This window comes from Ptiloglossa arizonensis, chromosome 4 (assembly GCF_051014685.1).
Source record: "Ptiloglossa arizonensis isolate GNS036 chromosome 4, iyPtiAriz1_principal, whole genome shotgun sequence".
Classification (NCBI taxonomy): Eukaryota; Metazoa; Arthropoda; class Insecta; order Hymenoptera; family Colletidae; genus Ptiloglossa; species Ptiloglossa arizonensis.
The window spans coordinates 25,277,776-25,296,436 of record NC_135051.1 but is presented as its reverse complement, the minus strand read 5'-3'; the positions used below and the strand labels follow the sequence as shown (position 1 = coordinate 25,296,436).

At 43.6% G+C, this 18,661-nt stretch overlaps 2 protein-coding genes across 5 annotated transcripts in view; both read right to left on the bottom strand.

Annotated features, from left to right (window-relative positions):
* Positions 1-18,661, bottom strand: part of LOC143146164 (kin of IRRE-like protein 1) — a 445,694-nt gene that overhangs the window by 299,802 nt on the left and 127,231 nt on the right. The window lies entirely within an intron of this gene.
* LOC143145489 (uncharacterized) lies at positions 16,017-18,449 on the bottom strand. Its single transcript, XM_076308899.1, has 3 exons — positions 16,748-18,449; positions 16,305-16,502; positions 16,017-16,212 (listed from the first exon to the last, which is right to left on the bottom strand). Exons 1-3 carry the CDS (start codon positions 16,792-16,794, stop codon positions 16,017-16,019), a joined length of 441 nt encoding a protein of 146 aa, XP_076165014.1. The 5' UTR covers positions 16,795-18,449.

Here is an 18,661-nt window from a genome sequence, read left to right as displayed (position 1 = left end):
GACACGATTCTGAGAGAAAGTGAAAACACGTGAAAAAATCCAGCATGAGCATCCATTGTATTTAAATAAACGTGCGTTTCTCACTTGCCACTATTTTTACATTAACTTGCGTCGTGTTTGCACGGTGCAACTTGGTCCGTTGACTCGTGACATCTTTATTTAAAAAAAGACATTAAAATAGTATTTAAATACTATATTTGCAATTGCTATAATTTCCGTATCAACCGCACTGCATTATGTTTACACGGTGTATCGCGGTCTGTTGATAGAATCCAGGAGTTCTGGTAAAAAAATATATATTTCACCGCGAAAAATTCTATTTAAAAAACACTTGCATTTTCTTGCTGCAATTTTTGCATCGACCACATTTGTGTTTACCCTTCTACATCGTGGATCGAGCGTCTTTATTAAAAAATAAGTTGTCCACTTGCTACGATTTCTATATCCACTTCTGTTTACAACGAACATGTTTATTAAAAAAAAAAAGAAACACTACATTTCACTGCGAAAAATTTTCTTGAAATTACAATTTCACAGTGAATACAGTCTCGTTTACAATCGACGTCTTGGTTTCTCGAACCAATGCTCACGGAAACCTCTTGGGTGGAAGAACGGATTTCTTTTCATCCCCCTCCCCTTGCCTCCAAGAACGAAATAAAGCGTCCACCGATTCATAAGTCGCACATAGGATTTATACAGGGTGAGTCACTAAGAACTATCATTTAATTTCGATGGACCTTGTTACATTTTTCTATTTTTCGTTTCTCAACGAAACGTTAAAATGATGTGTTTACTTTTTCTCAAATGCTGCATCATAGCCAATGAAATGCCGAATTCAACGACTCATGATAAGGTGAGCTTAAGTTAAACTTGAACGTCAAAATTAAACGAAACAACGAGTGTAATTCTATCATTCAGGACCGAGATTAGTGATTGAACATATTGACTAGGATGCCACTATTTAAAAAACAGTAGCACTGAGAATCTCAAATTCACCTTAATATTTCAATAAAAAAATAATAAAAAAAAAATCCATCCAGAATGTTTCTCCATAAAATTAATAGCTAACGAAGTATTTCGGATAATATTTCTTATTGGCTCACGGTGTATAACCCCACGACGGTTCACCGCGGCGAGAGGCCAACGTAACGGAAGGAGTAGTGGAGGGGGCGGAGTGGGCGGTGCTCGTGGAATAAGCTTGAAAAGGTGGTAGGCAAGGACGCGGAAGGAAGACGACCGGCCAGGCCACGGAGAAAGAGCCGCGTCGTCTGAATGGATCAAAGAGTGAATGAAGACCCGAGGGCCTGGCTAGGGGAAACGACTTCCTATGAGGCGGAAACGTTCTAATTACAAGGATGCACCGTTTCGTCCAGCGTACCGTTGTTAAACATATTTTCCGCGAGATTGTTCGTGCTTCCGAACCGATCTCGCCGAACCTGGGTCACCTAGGTGGATTTGAAGAAGGCCAGACAGGAAGAAAGGGTTGGTTACAGACCCTCCCACGATATTTAGGAGAGTGGACACAGTGGCTGAGGAGTTTTAATCAGAGAGCCATTCGAAAGACGAAGAATCTTTTGTAGCCCACGGCGAGGGACGCGCTTATTCGTCAAACTCGGACGAAAGGAGCTCGTCGTTTGTAATTTTTTTTCTACTTTTTTTTTGTCCGCTGACCTCGTCCGTTCGGCTCTAGTAGTCTAATTCGGTTTGGCGCTCCAACCTAACCTCCTCCCCCCACCCCGCCTTCCAACCCCTCCACACGGTCCAGGTTCCCTTTTTCCCTCGGCTTTCTTCGGGGAAAACTTTCGAGAGGTCTACTTTGCGAGGACGTGCCAGAAAGCTCTCGCATTATTTCGTTTCTTATGGAAGAAAGCCGAGCACTCGGGCCTCTTCGCTCCTCCAACTTCAACCTCGTCGAGTTTCTCTCCTTCGACGAGTGGCCCGTTTGAACCGGGGCGCTTTCGTGTACGTGTGTTCGCACAGACGCGCGAATCATTTTCTTTTTCTTTTTTTTTCCAAGTTTTTTTCTTCTTTCTTTTTGGTTTCATTCCACCGTACGCTTCAACCCAGAGGAACACCGATTTTCGGAGTCGGTATGGAGGAAAGATTGATCCCCCTACCCCCCTCGTTTCTCGTTTTGGATTCTTTTATTTATTTTTTATTTTCTTGATTCTCAGTGTCACGTTCCGCGGGAACGCAACGATCGCGCACACATTGGGAATATTTCCCGCGGTTTCGTACCCTAATTGGCTCGTTTCCGAATTTCTTTTTTCCCGCCCCACGGTGGTTGCGCTCTTCAGAGCTAGTATTACCGCGGAACCGAGAAATTTCGTAATAAAAGTCTGAGCTCGGGCGCTAGAGGGCGTGCACGAGCGTGGTAGCGCGCGCGCGTACATAGTCCAAGGTGCTGTAAATTTTCGACAGCTTTAAAGGCAAATATGCGGAGGCTAAAAGCAGACGTAGCCGAGTAAGCACAAAGTGTGCACCGCGCTTTTCGGTCGTCGACACTTTCGTGTTACGCTGCGGCTGCAGAGCCACCGTTCAAGGGTAGTAACAACGTGTGTACTTTGACCGCCACCATGGACCAAGTCTTGGCTACGTAACAGCGACGTCACGGGGAACCGTTCTATGCTTTATGGCGAGAGTGGGAAAAGTTGGGCCAGCTAGAGACGTTGCAACGAGATTCGAGAAGGAACTTCCGGGGTTTCGTAGTCCACGTGATTCTAATTTTAATGAAAAGAAGAGGCAAATGTAGGATGTAGAACTCGACGATTTTTAGAAGTCTTCTTCTCTAGTCTGCTGTACTCTGCTCTCTTCTTTTGGAGACTCTTGGATAATATGTAAAATTTAATCAGGACCTCTTTACGGGTGTTTAATGTTCAAATTTTAATTTCACAAAAAAGAAATTTTGATTTACGGCGAGTAATTTACTGACTATTAGGGTTTTTCTTCAATACTTCTCCACGGATTGGTAGATAATTTGAGAAATTCGTAGATCTAGGATTAATCACGTAAAAAAGAAACACGAAGCTGAGGTAACACACCAGTTCTTAGAATTTTCATCTGCTCTCCCGGAGATGAGTGGATAATTTGCAAAATCCCAGTTGAAGAAGTTTTATGATCGAATGCAGCATTTTGACGATATCTAGGTCGATTAAATATTTTTACTGCCTCCACGATATCGTGGCCTATTTGCAAATAGCCACTCGAGCAATAATTGCGCGTTCTTCGTTCGCTTCCACGTGCAGCTCCTACGATGGTCGCGCATCGAGTTCCTACCTTCCAAATTGTAGAAAAGGTCACCACCGATTTCCACTCAAGTATCGAAAACTGACAATAACACGGTGACCTGTTCGGTTCCAATGACAAATCGAAGTTATTTTTACGAAATTGTTCGGTTCCACTGACCAACCAAAATTACTTATTAATATACAATTTTCAACGTAACGATATGAAAACTATACAAATAAAACAATTTTACAAAAGATCCCTAACTCTTTCATTCCTATAAGTTATTTTTAAACAATTTACGATCAATACAGACCAAGGCACACCTAATTATCCAAATTAAAAATTAATAGTTACTCAATTTTAAACTCACCTCCATTTCTATTCATAAAACATGAACATCACCGTCTGAAAGAGGTCACAGTCGGTATTGCAGAGTTAACCGTGAGATTATTCTACGGTACCGTTTGGCCCCGAAATTATTTACACAGTACTTTACCGATACGTTCGGACAAGTATCTCGCCCCGAGTGAAAGATAGCCATCGAGAAATAATCCAGAATCGCGACACACGAAAGAACTCACGGTTTCGTTGTACTCTCTTCCGTGCCTTTCGGGTTCCCTGAATCGCGAGCCACGAGTAGCGGCGTCCCACGCTCGTTACCCCGTATTAAGGGGAACGTGGAGCGCGTAATTTCCCTTCTTTGATCGTTAAAGCGGTTTTAATTCGCCGGCATGCGGCACGACTACGTTTCGAATTTTATGTTCACGTTGTATGCGTGTGTATGTGTGCGTGTCGGTCCAATCGCGTTCTCCCTCTCCCTTTAGACATCGATCCACCTGATTCTATCGAGTACCACCCTGTGCCCCTCAGGTTACAGTGGCTCCTGGTTCGATCATCTGTCCACTTCAACGGCCAACCGTCCGCCATTACGCAACACCGATTTCCAAACCGTAACCCAAGTACGCCATAATTCTCGAAACGTCGCTAGGAACACGTAGAACTGGCGTGTGTTCGAACACGCGGAACATTAACCGTTTGCACAGTCGTCGTGGTGTGTGCAAATATTGCTACCGGTGGCAGCGAACCAGTCCTGCACCCCGAGATCCGAGAAGAGTCGCGGCATCGAAATCACTCGTGTAAGCCCGATAAGAACGGCAAAGATAATATTTCCACGGCCGGAGTTTGCACCCAGGGTTCTCGCGATAGTAGACAAGACAGAGATCCGAAGTCTGTATATTTTTCGGCGAGCTGGTGTACGTATTTCCGAAACGATTCCCCCTCCTCTGTCTCGGTTCCTGGATGTATGTAGGTACGTCCGAAAATTGCATCGCGGGAGCAACGGGACAGGCACTACGCCACGAGTCGGACGCGCGTAATAATCGCGCTAATTATGCCGCTTTGTTCTTCGCCAGTCGACGACAAATGCACCGTCGCTTGAATAATTCAGTGTATCTCGAACACGCCCGGAGCATCGCACAAGCGTTTAACATACGCATGGGTGTTTAACGAGTTTGTAATCCACGAACCGAAAAGGAAAGTTCGATGAAACGAGAATTTTCTTGGTGGGCCCGTGACGTAGGTGCGAGAATTCAACGGGTCTGGGTGCAGAGAGAACTTAAGAGGAACGGTTGAGCTCGTAGAGAGCTCATAGCGAAGGTTAGTGTTCGTGGAGAACCCATAGAGAAGAGTGGAGCTGTCGAAGAATTAACAACGAATTGTAGAACTTATGTGGAGCTTATAGTGAATAGTAAAAGTTATAGAGAACGATAGAACTTGTTACGGAACTTATAGCGAATAGTAGAACCCGTAGAGAGCTCTTAGCGAATGGTAGAGTTCATAGAGAACACGCAGTACAAGGTGGAGCTTATATAGAATTCACAATGAGCAATAGAGCTCACAGAGAACGGTAGAGCTCGTATAGAATTTCTTGGAAGACTGCTTTTGGAAGACAGAGCTCATAGCCAATAGTGACTCATAGCGAACAGTTCCAGGGAATCCGCAAATCTGATAGAGAACTCCTGAAGCATCGAACACAACTAGAAGAGAACTTTTATATACACCAGTTTACGTTACATCGTGAATATTGTAAATAAACTCATTCCGTAAACGATCGACATAGTATATGGATTTATACCACCTCACGACGCAACTGTTGTCAACTGTCTAGCGTGAACATTTTCACATAGAGTGTAAACTGCTTTAACTCTATCCGGTTCGTTATTATTTCAACGCGAGATAAACATTCCCCTCGTGCAAAGGCGAACACTCGTTCAGTGTTAATTTACCGGCAGAGAAGAACTATAGCCTCGGCGTCGATACACGACCCGCAACAAGCTTCTTCGCACATTGAATGTAAACCTCGAGTATCGTTGCTCGAACGCAATCCCTCGGTGAGATCGATGCGACGGTTGGCGCGGTCAGACAACAATGCGGGTCGAACGAATCGGGGAGAGTCCGACAAAAATTCCATTTAGCATGAACAGCGATCAACATTTCCCGTGAAATTCGCGGACAAACTGTCTGTATATCCACTCGTTGCTATTTCGAGTATTTTCCGACAATTTCTTCGGTCGGATCGTTTTATTGTCGAGAGAGTGACGCCATGTTATATGACACGGAGTGGGTTATTATGCCTGCGTCTTTTCGATACGAGATCTTCGTATCGCGCGATTATATAGTGAGTACAACTTAGTAAAAATAATGAATTTCTATTCGAAATACTTTTGCAAGTGAAGTAAAACTGTGGGTCATTTTTGACTCAGGCGTAGTCTCTCCCGTGGTCGACCAGACCGCTGGTATCACGTCTATGAATTGTAATGAGCGAGAGAATCGGAATATTTTAAGTCTGGAGGCTACCGATATAATTCCTGGTATATTCAAAGGGGGGTGGTTACATCGCGCACGGAGGAAGGGGGTTGTTCGTGCGAGCGTACGGAACGACTTGATGCCGTCAGCTCAGCCCCGCGGTATACAAGGAAGTACACTTAGAGTCGAAGACCAAGGCCGAAGTATCGTACAAATCTTACCGCAGGGGTCGAGTTTCCGGTTTCGCGAAAACACATCCACCACAATGGCCGAACGATGTCACCCAAGAGCTCTTCCACGTACCTTCAGGGCCCCTGCGAGGAATTATTGGATCGAGAAGCGATTCTCTCGGTTATTTTCCCGATCGTCGCTACTGTCTTTCATTGGATTTCGTGGAAACTTCGCGACAATAATTCCCCTGGGAATTTAAGGGGGCAAGGGAGCGCCCAGAGGTGGGCTCAGGACTCTTTCTCAGTTCTCTATTTAATTTAACAGAACGTTTTCCGATCGTCGGTGCTATCTTTCTTTCTATTTCGTGGAAACTCGGCGATAATAATTCCCCAGGAAATTTTGGGGGGTGGAGAGGGTCCTGAGCCGTCTCCACGTTCTCGATTTATTTTAGCCGAAACACGCTTCGGCGGACTCGGCGAGACGTTTCGAACTTCCTCCGTGGGTAATTATTAGATATTTACAGTAGATGGAGATACGCGTGGCCGGGATATTCTCGAGTCCTCGGGAGCCCCGGCAAGATTAACAGACTCGGCGAAGTAACTTGCCGCCTCGCTTTATTTTTCCGCGGGCGATATATATAAGTGGAAACGTTTCGCAGCGGCTGAAGGATTCCGCGGGTCCCCGGCTATTTTCGAAAGAGGACCCGAAAGAGAATTCCGTCGGGGAAAAGTTGCCGGTTAGACGAGGCCGGTAACGCTCGCTCTCGAAGCCTACAGCTCGCGCGACAGTTTGCTTATTTAAGCTCGGCTTAAGCAAAGCTCTCAAACTCGTCCCCCCACTTCTCAGGAAAGGGGGGGGAGGGAGGAGGCTTCGAAACGGCGAGCAACGCCGCAGTTTACCAATCCTAAGATCGAACTTTCTAACTTAGCCACGCCGCGGTTGTAACCACAGCAATCTTCGGTACCCCCCTCCTCCGTACCCCGTGTACGCGGAGATGTATTCGTCGTGTAAACTGACCCTTCTACGAATCACGGTTACAACCCAAACCTCTCGTTCGCGCTACTTCGCAAATTGCATCGGCATCCCCTATCGATTCGTACCCCTTCCTTGCCCCCCGGTACCCCCTCTTGAATACGCTACGCGGGGTTTCGCACTTCCACGCTTCCTCGTCACTCGTATAAAGCGACACGACTCGCGTAATCCTCCTTGAAACCAACCCAGCCATCTACCCCCCCTCTTTAATGAAATACACGTTCCCGGGAACTGGGGGGGGGGGGGGGCGTGTATTTGTCTCGTCGAACAACTCGTTGATCTTCGAATACAATCGGAGAATCGTGGTGCAATCATTTTCCATATGAGTGGGTGTATATCAGGTACGAGCGATACGATTCTCACTTGTGCTACACTTGTAAATTTGAATTAATTTCTATTCTAGTCTAATCTCGAGATATGGCGTTGAAAATATAGTACTTCGAGGTTATAGGAATCGAAGAAACTTACAAAAAATCATCTTCACTTTTTTTGAAGTTTACTCGCAACTTTTCAAGAAAATTCTCATTCCCTTCCGAGGAGGGTTGCTCGAAATTACAAGGGGGCTCCCTTTGGAAAATTTCTACCTTTTAAAATAGTGAAATGATTCTTTTAATTCCCCTTGCGACTTTCGAGGAAAATTCAGTTACAGTGTTTGTAACAGTCTTTGTAAAATTCCGGGCTCATTCTTTGCGTTGTCTCGGTAGGAACAAAATTGCGTGATAATAAATATCATTTCCCTGTCGTATTCGGGGCGCTTCGTCTCATTTTTGTTTTCCTCGAAAGGAAACGGGAGGTCGTCGAAGGAATACAAAATCGTAGACAGGGACCGGGGTAGGGAAGACTCGTTACTTTCCTTTTGCTCTCCGTGTCTCGTTCTTGTAATTTTGTCGGCACGAAGGGTGGATTACACGTCCGGAAAGTCTACTTCCTTTCGCGGAATCCAATAACGTTGCAACGAACGCGTTAACCACGCCTACGAGGAGTCGAACGAGTCGCCGCCGCGCCGAGTTGGGAAAGCAGCGCGACGGTCGAAGACGTTTATCTTTCCCGACGATTTTCCCAGGCCGAGTTCTCCCTTTTCGCTTCTATCACGGCTCTTTTTAAGAAGCGAGGATGGATTTCCGTAATTCCGTCGAGCTTCTTTCGCCATCCATTATCGCGAGCCGGCGAACCCGACGGAAAGATAAACGAAGCACGGTTAATATATCCGAGAACACGAAAATTACAGTCCCTTAGCTCGCTGAACCGCGAACGAGAGAAAAGTGTATTGTCTTTGCTTAACGACGGTGTATTCTTTTTACGGTAACTGCGATCGTTAGGAGATCCTCCCGCGTCGCGTAGGGTCGTTTAGAGACTTCCCGACGTGTTAACAATATTACACGGTTGCCCCGGGTGCGTTCAAAGAACGACAATTCACCGGATAATTCGCGTTTGCGTGAGAATATACGGGGTGATTAGATAAAACGTTCACGTTAACACAGATCGTTTTTTTGTATGTTTTTTTTTTCCTTTCTTTTTCGAGACACCCTGCATCGACTTTCGACGCGTTGACAATATCGCGCGGTTACTCCGGGTGCGTTCCAAGTACAATCGAGAACAATTGGAGTTTTCGTAAAAATATAGTATACAGGGTGATAAAATACTAAGAGTAAAATAGAAGGTCTCTATATATATTTTTTTTTAGACACTATCAACTATCAATGCGCTACTATCTTCTAGCGAAATTAGGCAGTCATAGTTTATTGGAGTACGTTGTGTAATTTATTTGCCAAATTTGGAAGAGGAGGTTGATGGCTACGCATAAAAAATTTCCGAAGTATTACGCGATAGTGGTAAAATTTTCCTTTCGTACAGATTGAAAACATTAGTTACGTGAAAAATATTTCAACGTTCAATGATACATACGGTGTATTCGAGAACTTAGAAAATAAATTTTCGAACAAACACTTCGTTACTAAGCTGCAATACGAATTCCGAACGTGACGTAAAATTAAGTCGATAATATTTGTGTAACGTGTTTTTGCATGGTGTGTTTACCACTTTATATCGCCGAAGATGACAAATGTACATACCATCTATTAATCTTTTTCCAGTTACTGATCCATTTCAAAGAGCAAGCCATATTGTCAACACAAGACCGACAACGTTGAAAAATGGACTTCGATCGTACGACTTATCGTAAACACATTCCTCAAATATTATCGACTTACTTCCGCGTTTTAACGCATCAAGTACAAATATATCACATTTGCATTCATAATGCATAATCATGTTGCATTCATAATACACAAACAAGTATATGAACCTTATCTACCGATCGACCCTTAAATTCTCGAAGACTCCGTGGAAAATTTATAATTTTAAAATAAAAATTTCGGTTCAAACATCGTGATAACAGTATTGTTCCGAAAGCATGAACACCGTCTGAAGTGAGACGTAAAGAAAGAAAAGGTCGAGTTATTTTTTACCCATGTTTGTTGTATAATTTTTCAGCAGTGTGTTCACGGAATTTAAAACGGTTGTTTACGGATAATCATGCGATCGATGGGGGACAATTTTCAATCGTGAATGAACGCCGTGCAGCTGCGTCAATATTCGCGGCCTGGCAATTCCGCGCGCTTACGACGACTCGGGAGACGATAATTAACGATCGATCGACGCGTTGCGCGGAATTTATTTAACGCTCCATTAGATAATGAAACAATATTAGAGACGAACCGAACGACTTACGTAATCTCGCGTGTCTCTATGCAAAACGAAACACACCGTATGACGGATCATATCCGCGTACGAGATGCGATCGCGGGGCCCCTGGGTCGGCAGCTGCGAGTTTTTACATGATGTCATCGACGTTTACCGCAACGCTGAAGCACGAGTAGGCTTGTAAGGTGGAAAGCATCGTGTATCACGTGGCACAATATTCGGTGAGAAGAGAAAAAAAAAAAAACAGAGGAGGCTATTTGTAGCGGCCGCGGTGCGACAACCGAGGCGCCTTAATGCTCGTAACGTGCCTCGATAAAGCGCAGACGAGCCACGCGTAAAATACGAACAAGCCGCGCGTACCTGCGCGTCGCGACGATCTATGACAGGCGTATCGTGGTAATGCTCGCGACGTTCTCTCTCTTTTCTTCTTGATTTGAAAATTTTATTCAACAGTATATGAACTTTTATCGAAAGATGTAACCGAAAACATGTGTTCCGTACGATATGAGCTTTTCAACCTCAGAAAATAACTTAGACCTAATTTAAAGCTTAATAGGCCCTCGATTAACTGGTGTTACAGAGAAATACTGAAAATCTATTCTCTCTACGATATGAGCTCTTCGTCTTGGAAAGTAACTCGAATCTAGTAAAAAGAATAGGGCTTAGATCTGCTGCTGTAATAGGAAGATAATTGAAAATAATATTTTCTCCACGATATGAGGTCTTCGTTCTTGGAAAGTAACTTGAACTTAATAGAAAGAGTAGGGCTTAGATCTGCAGGTGTAATAGGAAGATAAGTAAAAAAATGATTTTCTCTACGATATGAGCTCTTCGTTCTTGGAAAGTAACTCGAACCTAATGCAAAGAGTAGCTCTTGGATTTGCAGGCGTAATAGGGAAACAATTGAAAACATATTCTCTCTACGATATAAGCTCTTCGTTTTTCTTCGACCTAACCTAGAGTATGCTAAGATTTAAATAACCGGGTCAGTCGAGAACGGAATTCAGAATATATTCAACATAAAAAGAGGTCTTCATTTTTTAGTAATATCCGTGAATGTCGCCAAACTCAAGTACTATAGATGCTTCGTATAGATTTCTTCGACTGTATGTAAAAAATGGACTGTAATAATAAAGATACATTACGTATCTCTCAGCATACGTAACAAAAACCCTCGAAAATTACATCCGCACGGATTTGTCCACGAGCAACTTCAAAGCGATAAAAACATAATAATAATAAAAAAAATAACCCCAAGTAACACTAATGTCGCGAATTTAATCTCGACTTGACAAAAAACATCAAATTCTTCTTTCGGACGGTAACGACGGAGTTAGGTGTAAAAAATAGAATGGTTCTCGTTTGTTCAAACTCAAGTGTAAATTTTACAATCGGGATTACACCTTTCTAGAATCAATCTACCTTTCGAAACACCAGAAACATTCCTCGTGCCACGTGGCACTGCAAAGTACACACACACACATAACCGACAAACAGCGTTTAATATTTGCGAGATTGAAACGACAAATATTAAATATAACAAAAATCCAAGTAACACCAGTGACACGAATCTAATCTCGACTTGACGAAAAATGTCAAAATCTTCTCTAGGACCATGGGCACACGGTTAAGCGTAGAAAATAGAATGGTTTTCATTAGTTTAACCTCGAATGTAAATTTTACAATCGGGATTAGAACTCTCTAGAATCAATTTACCTTTCGAAACACCAGAAACGATCCTCGTGCCACGTGGCAGTGCAAAGTACACACACACACACACACACGCGCGCGCGCACACACACACACACACAAACACAATCCGCAGGGAGCGTTTATTATTTGCGAGATTAAAGTGACAAGTATTTCGAGATAAGGCAACTGCGCGCCGGTATCGTCGAATCGGACAAACGTATTTGCATATTTGATGATCCACTCGTGGCACGCTAATCGTTCAACGTTGTTTAAATAACGACGCATGACGGAGCCCGACGTTTGTGCACCGCGACGCCACTCTTGAACACAGATACGATAAAACCGTGTACGACGAGCGTAACACGTAAAGATCGCTCGAATACCAAACGAACATACTGCTAATTTAATTAATAGCCCTTTTAATCACCTACCAATGAAAACATCCGTTGTTCCCCTGAATACGTTACGTTGAAATCCAAGCGAGTAATCAACGAATCGAGATTAAATCTCGTTCGATCTTCGCAAGCATATGCGCGCGAGATTACCGCGAAATCACGCGTCAACGTGGATTCATTGTCTCCCGGGTGTACGCATACTTGTCGAGTTAGGCGCGTGCGGGAAAATCGCGTGTTCGTTGGAAAATATTCCTATGCGTTCTTTTTAAGCGAGAAGGAAAACCGAAAGATTTCCACTGACGTGTAATCTGATCGATGCATCTTCCTGGGTTTCTATTTTTTTTTTTCTAATCGGAGTAAAAACAAAAAAAAAATTTTTTTATTAACGCGTAATATCCGGTCGTGCCCGGATAGCTGCAATGTTCGTATACTTGTTCCTAACAAGTTACGACTTGTCGATCTAACGATGAGATAATGGCACACTACTCGTGCCAATTTATCGGCCGGTGTAACGCGAAATAATCTCGATGTAAATTAAAATTCGCTTCAAGAGAGAAAGAAAGAAAAAGCGACACATGAACGTTGTTTCAACAGTGGGGATGTTTGTTAGTCTCTTTTCTCCAGTTGAGAAGAAAAAAGAACTTACACTTCAAATGTGTACTCGTTCTTGAAGACCTATCGATTTGAAAAATACCGAAAATTAAAATTACTAGTTGAAGGAAGAAAAAAAGAAAGATAATATTATTTCGACAGTGAGAAACGTTCATAAATATTTCTTTTCCTAGTTGAGAAGAAAAAAAACCATTTCAAACATGTACTCGTTCTTGAAAAGCTATCGGTCCGAGAAATACCGAATCGTTAGTAATTTCCGGCCAGTGGCAACTTCACGTACGGTGTAACGAGAAATAATCTCGATGGAGATTAAAATTGCTTTAAAAAAGAAGAAAAACGACACTCAGCCGTCGTTTCGGCAATGGAGAAACTTTCCTCGGTCTTTATTTTATTTTCTCGTTGGGGGAGGGAAAAAAAAGACTTTCACTATCCACGGTACGGATTTGTAACGTCGCGCAAAAATGTCCGACCGTGGTAATTTATCGCGCAACGTAACGCGAAACAGGCTGAAAATAAATTAAAATTGTTACTTGTGAAAAAAGAAAAACAAGTAAAAAAAAAAACGATAGAAAAGACACAAGAAGGTCCGTGGTATCGTTTCGACGGTCGTTCGATTTACAAGAACACGATAGTCGTTATCAGCGCTAATTGTTTCGTGGATCGTGGATTACGGTGTCGTCGCTAGAAAAGGCAGGGGGGGGGGGGCGTCACGGTATGTCATCGACGCGGCCCGAGGGAATCGACGATGGTTATCATCGTCGTCGAGCTCGAACACGGGGAGACAGCGAAATCGTACGACGAGTATCGATTCCCAGGAAGGGACCCCTGTTTGTCGAATACACAATCGGGGGAGAAGAACAACAATGGTTGAAGCGTATCCGTCGACAGAATGGGAAATACCTTGTGTAAACTGCGTTCGTCATCGAACTCATCGCGAGTCATCGAAACTTCTCGTCGGCGCATCATCGTCGAAGATACGCCTCCCCGCCTCAGAGATCCGCGTGTACGGCAAAAATGAAAAAGAGCTCGTCGGGTTGCCCAGGGAACCGCGTTTATTACCTCCGCCCCCTCCGCCTCTTCCTGCCCCCCTTGGAAGCAAGATTAATGAACGTATTAATGGACGACCCCGCGTTGCGCGAAATTCTTCCGCTTTTCTGCGGCAAAAAATCCTTCTTCTTACGAGCTATTTTTCCGCGCGAGGATCGTCTAACTCGTTTAGATTCGTCACTTCGTCGTAGGGGGAGGGGAAAACTTGTCTGCGCCGGACCACTTAGGTGAAATGGTGATGAAAAGATCCCCCCTCCTGTTGACCCGATGAAAAAGTGTTAATCGACCGAGAAGAGGCGAACAGTATCTTCGTGCGGCAAATAAATATTTTTCTTGCACGTGTCGAGTGGGCGGGAACGGTCTAGTGGGCGTGTAAAGAGTGGGGGTAGAATGGGCGGAGAGAAGTAACGGGTGTCTCCATTGTGTTTCAAATAGGTATATCTGTGTACTTGGTACTTGGTGTACCAATGGAATAAGTACATCCGTTACTTCCACTCTTTATTCATCCTATGTGCAAAGAGTGGGGGAGTTAGGTATTCCATTAGATTGCCATTTGTGAAAAAGTATTCCATTAGGTATGCTATTTGGAATTAGATATTCCATTAGGTATAACTTTTGTATTTAGATATATACCGTATACTTGAGATACCAGTATAATAGGTACACCCATAACTTCTTCCACTCTGTCCACATTATGTGTAAGGAGTGGAGGCAGACAGTTAAGTATCCCCTTGAATATACCTTTTGCATTTAGATATACCAGTACAATGGATACACACGTTGCTTCCCTCACTTCTTACAAATATTGGATTCGGTTTATTTTTCCCGCTACGTTGGTCAGGAGTTATCTTTGCTTTGAATGTGTTTATCGTTCCCTTGATTCTACTTCAGAGTCTCGTAAAGTGGAGGGGGTTGGATTTAATAACAGCTTATCGTCGAACTTCTATTATTTCTCGCATTCACCCTTTTTGTCTCTCTACAGTGTTCATCTGTATTTTCGTGTTCGGGACCAGGCACTGTGTCATTATCGGCACAATTTTACGATGTTTTTACGCCGGCTTATTTCGAGTTTCAAGAAACCGTGTCAGTGGAATATATACACATACCTTGGACCGAAATTCGCGGTAGGAACCGGGTCAGGGAAATTCCACGCGGCTCGAAAGAAGAGCAGAACACTGAATAAAGGAATTTCAATATTTGAAAACCAGTCTAAGACTTATTACCTTCTGGCGCGATTTTCACCTCATTTGAAATCCGATGGAGTCTCCCTGATCCCGTTTCTATCACAATTTATTAACTACCTTCTGTGTACCACTAATCGGTTTCGAATCACGTTAGAACTTTCCTCGCGCGTGCACAAGATAATAACAACGTCGTGTATTATAAAGAAAAATATATATTTTATGAAGAGAAATATATTTTTCTTTATAACGTTCAATTCACCTGTTTGTTGTTAGACGCATTGCGTAGATTGTCAGTTTCAATCGAGACGATGCGCCAACGAGGACTGCACAAATAGAATTTTTGCAGCGAGAGTATTATTCAACCGATCGTTCACATAACTTGCGATCCAACGATGATCCTCGTTGATCCACGAACAATTTAGGACTTCAAGGAGCCGAAGAATCCTCGAAAGCCGCACTGGGATACGCGAGTCCCACCATTGTTCGCGCGTTGCGTACACTCGGTTGAACAAAAATCATATTTCGCGGGAAACTCGCCGCGACCCCGGACAATGGGACTTCCGGCTTTTTCCCCAGTTGTCACGAGCGTCGCGACGCGGGTCGACGAACGCTTCCAATAAATTCTATCTTACGCGTTTTCAGCGAAAGAGCACGAGAAACTATGGCCGAATATAATCGAGAGAGTCTAGGTTACGCGGCAACGGAGTCTTTGATTCTGTATAGATGGTGGGCTAAAATTCGTGGCGTAGATGAGGTCACAGGGATTTCACAACTCGAAACGAGCCAAAAGTGTGCAACGATAAAATTTCGTCGATGATTTTGTTCTCGAGAAAAATTGATTCGAAAATTAATCCAATGTACACGCACCTAACCGATGAGGTTAAGGTTTATGAACTATCACAATTTACTTTTTAACCTGTATTTTATAACAAATAAGATAAATCGATTGTAAATTTTCAAGAATTTGACACATTGAACACGATAGATAGGTTAGAATTTCCCCTCCCTTTCCCAAGAATCATTCGTCCCAATTTTCACGCCACGAAGTATAATCCAACCATTATAATAAGCGAACAGACACAATAAGCGGTCTGAAGTGTCGAAGTGGTTGCGAAAGACAAGTCACGATGTATTGTGGCAATGCTCGCTATTTGAAAAGCGGAGAATCAAGCTCATTAGGGAACTTCAGAAATCGAATCACCATCTTCCGTTGTCGTGGTAACGTCATATACAGAGACTCATCGATCCGAGATAATAATGCGCCGAATCGTTCGTAATTTCCGATTGGTGGCAATTTGTCGTGCCAGTGTAACGCGAAATAATCTTGGTAGAGATTAAAATTGCTCAAATAGAGAAGAAAAAAGAAATAGTTTGGGTATACAGAGTACGGACACGAAACTTTCTATTTTTTATTTCTTTTTTACAAGAGACGTACAATTCGTACAGTCGTGTCGCAAATCCTCGATGGGTGCACATTTGCCAACAGTAGGAACCTTCTTGAAACAGTCGATTTACACGCCAACCTCTGAGACTCACCAGACCTAACCAATCATAAATCTTCGTCCCTTTCCACAACTTTCTTTCCCGCCCTTTTCTGCGACCCTCGCGTTCTTCCACACTTCCTCCACGTTTACTGCAATTCCAGTAAAAATGACCAGAAAGAGAGAGAGAAAGAGAGAGAGAGAGAAATTAGTCGACATTCGTGCGAAACATTGTTATAATAATGTCTCGAAAATTAGTAACAGCGAATACCGATAAGATATATATGCGAGTCTCTACGATAAACGCTCTGGAACTGCGTATCTCTCCGCGATAAATCTTCCAGCAGTAGAATAGCAACTGACAATGTTTTTCACACTGATTTTCGGTACACCTTACCAGTAATGCAATTTGCAATAATATTTATCCCGCCGGCAATAAAACATAATTTATCATTGACTCTTCTCATTCTTACTCGTCTCTCGTTATTAAAATTAGCGAGATCTATGATCCTCCATTAAGTATACAATTTGGGACACCTTTCGTCGAGAAAAAAAATATTCATATTATTCAAAAATGCTCTTCGAGATAAATTCGAATTCAGGTTCGAACACACCGTTACAATTATTCAAAATTTCTCACCGGTTAAAGACCACCCGTGATAAATCGCAATTGGAAACGCTGCTCTATGGCTAAATTTTCGGAGCAACCCTTTGAATGACTCAGCGCGAAAAAAAACCCTTACTTTCGAGGGTACTCGGTTTCCGATATCGATTCCCGAACAGTTCGATCAGACAGGTGAGCATTGATATCTCCCCGTATTTGGTTGGGGACTATTCATCGGGAGCGTCTAAAAATTTCAAAGGTCTTTGAGGGTTGTTTAAGGGCTGGTGAAGCAGGAGCTTTGATTCCTATATAGAGTGCGTGAATGCGATAATAATCGTGTGAAATCGTATCGATGTCGTGGTAATTTGGGTAATGGCCGATTTCAGTGTTGTTCGAACGTAACGGAAGTGTTCACAGAGGGGGAGGGGTGGGAGTAATGGAGGTGATGATAGAAGAGTTACCGATTCCCATATCCCATCGTGTGTGCCCGGTGTGTCGAGTATCCGCGGTCGATGTATCCCCGAGTCGGTGCAACGCTAAGTGGAACACTATTATCGAGGCACGGGTACGCGTTATTATATTCACCGGCCGTTGCAACGCTGCGAAATAACCGACGATTCACGGTTTATTAACGGGAGGCGAGCGCAACGGACAATGTTCGACCCGTTAATAATTTCATCGTGAAGACCGAATCGTTTCCAGCGGCCGCGCGATTGCCGCTTTGTGCCGATACTTGGCGCGGAACGAGAACCGCGGGCGGAAATAAGGACCGCGATACGCGAGAAACGAACGAACGCCCCGTTTATAATCGAGTTTCACCCCCTCATCCCTCCGCCCCTTTGCGTCGTCGAGCGACGAATTTAGCGAAACAAACGTCGACTAATTCCTTCGCGACGAACCACCGCCGAGCGTGCGATTAATTCTAAAAACGCGAGTGCTAGGGAGCACTCTTGTATTTAAACCTTCGCGTGCTGATCATTTTGAAAACGTACCCTCTGTGCGGGAGATCTTCTCACGTGTTCAATTTACATGTGCGTTGTACGCCCAAAGGCGTTCGACGCACACCATCGACGTACCATGAGACGATCGACTAGAGCGGATAGAGGTATAGAGCGATAGCGCTATAGGTGCCGAGGTCGTAGGGTTAGAAGATCGTGATTGATCGCCTCTCGACGCCGGAAAAAAAAGTCCACTGTGTGTTCTCGAGAGACAACATTTTTTAAATTGACGTCGATGAAATATTCGACTAGAGCAGCCGAGGTCATAGGGTTAGAAAATTAGAGCTGTGACTAGTCACATTTTGACGGTGGAAAGAAAAGGTTCACTGTGTCGAGGGAAAAAATTTAAAGAATTGATAACGAAAAGTAAATAGAGACGCTATCGACTTACCGTGAGGCTATCGATTAGAGCGTCTATAGCCGTCAAAGTAGTAAGGCTAGAAGATCAGAGGTGCAATTAGTCACTTGTCAATATTGGAAAAAACGCTTTGATGAGAGAATGAATTTCGAAAATCAATGACGACAAAAAGAAATGACGCGATCCAAGTACCTCTGAGACTATCGACTAGAGCGCCTATAGCTGCCGAAGTCACAAGGGTCAGAAGACAAGAGACGTGATTAGTCAACTCTCGAAGGTGGAAGGGAAAGCTCTTCCGTGTGTGTCTGTTGAGTAAAAATAAATTGAATATCGGCGATGAAAAAAGATGGA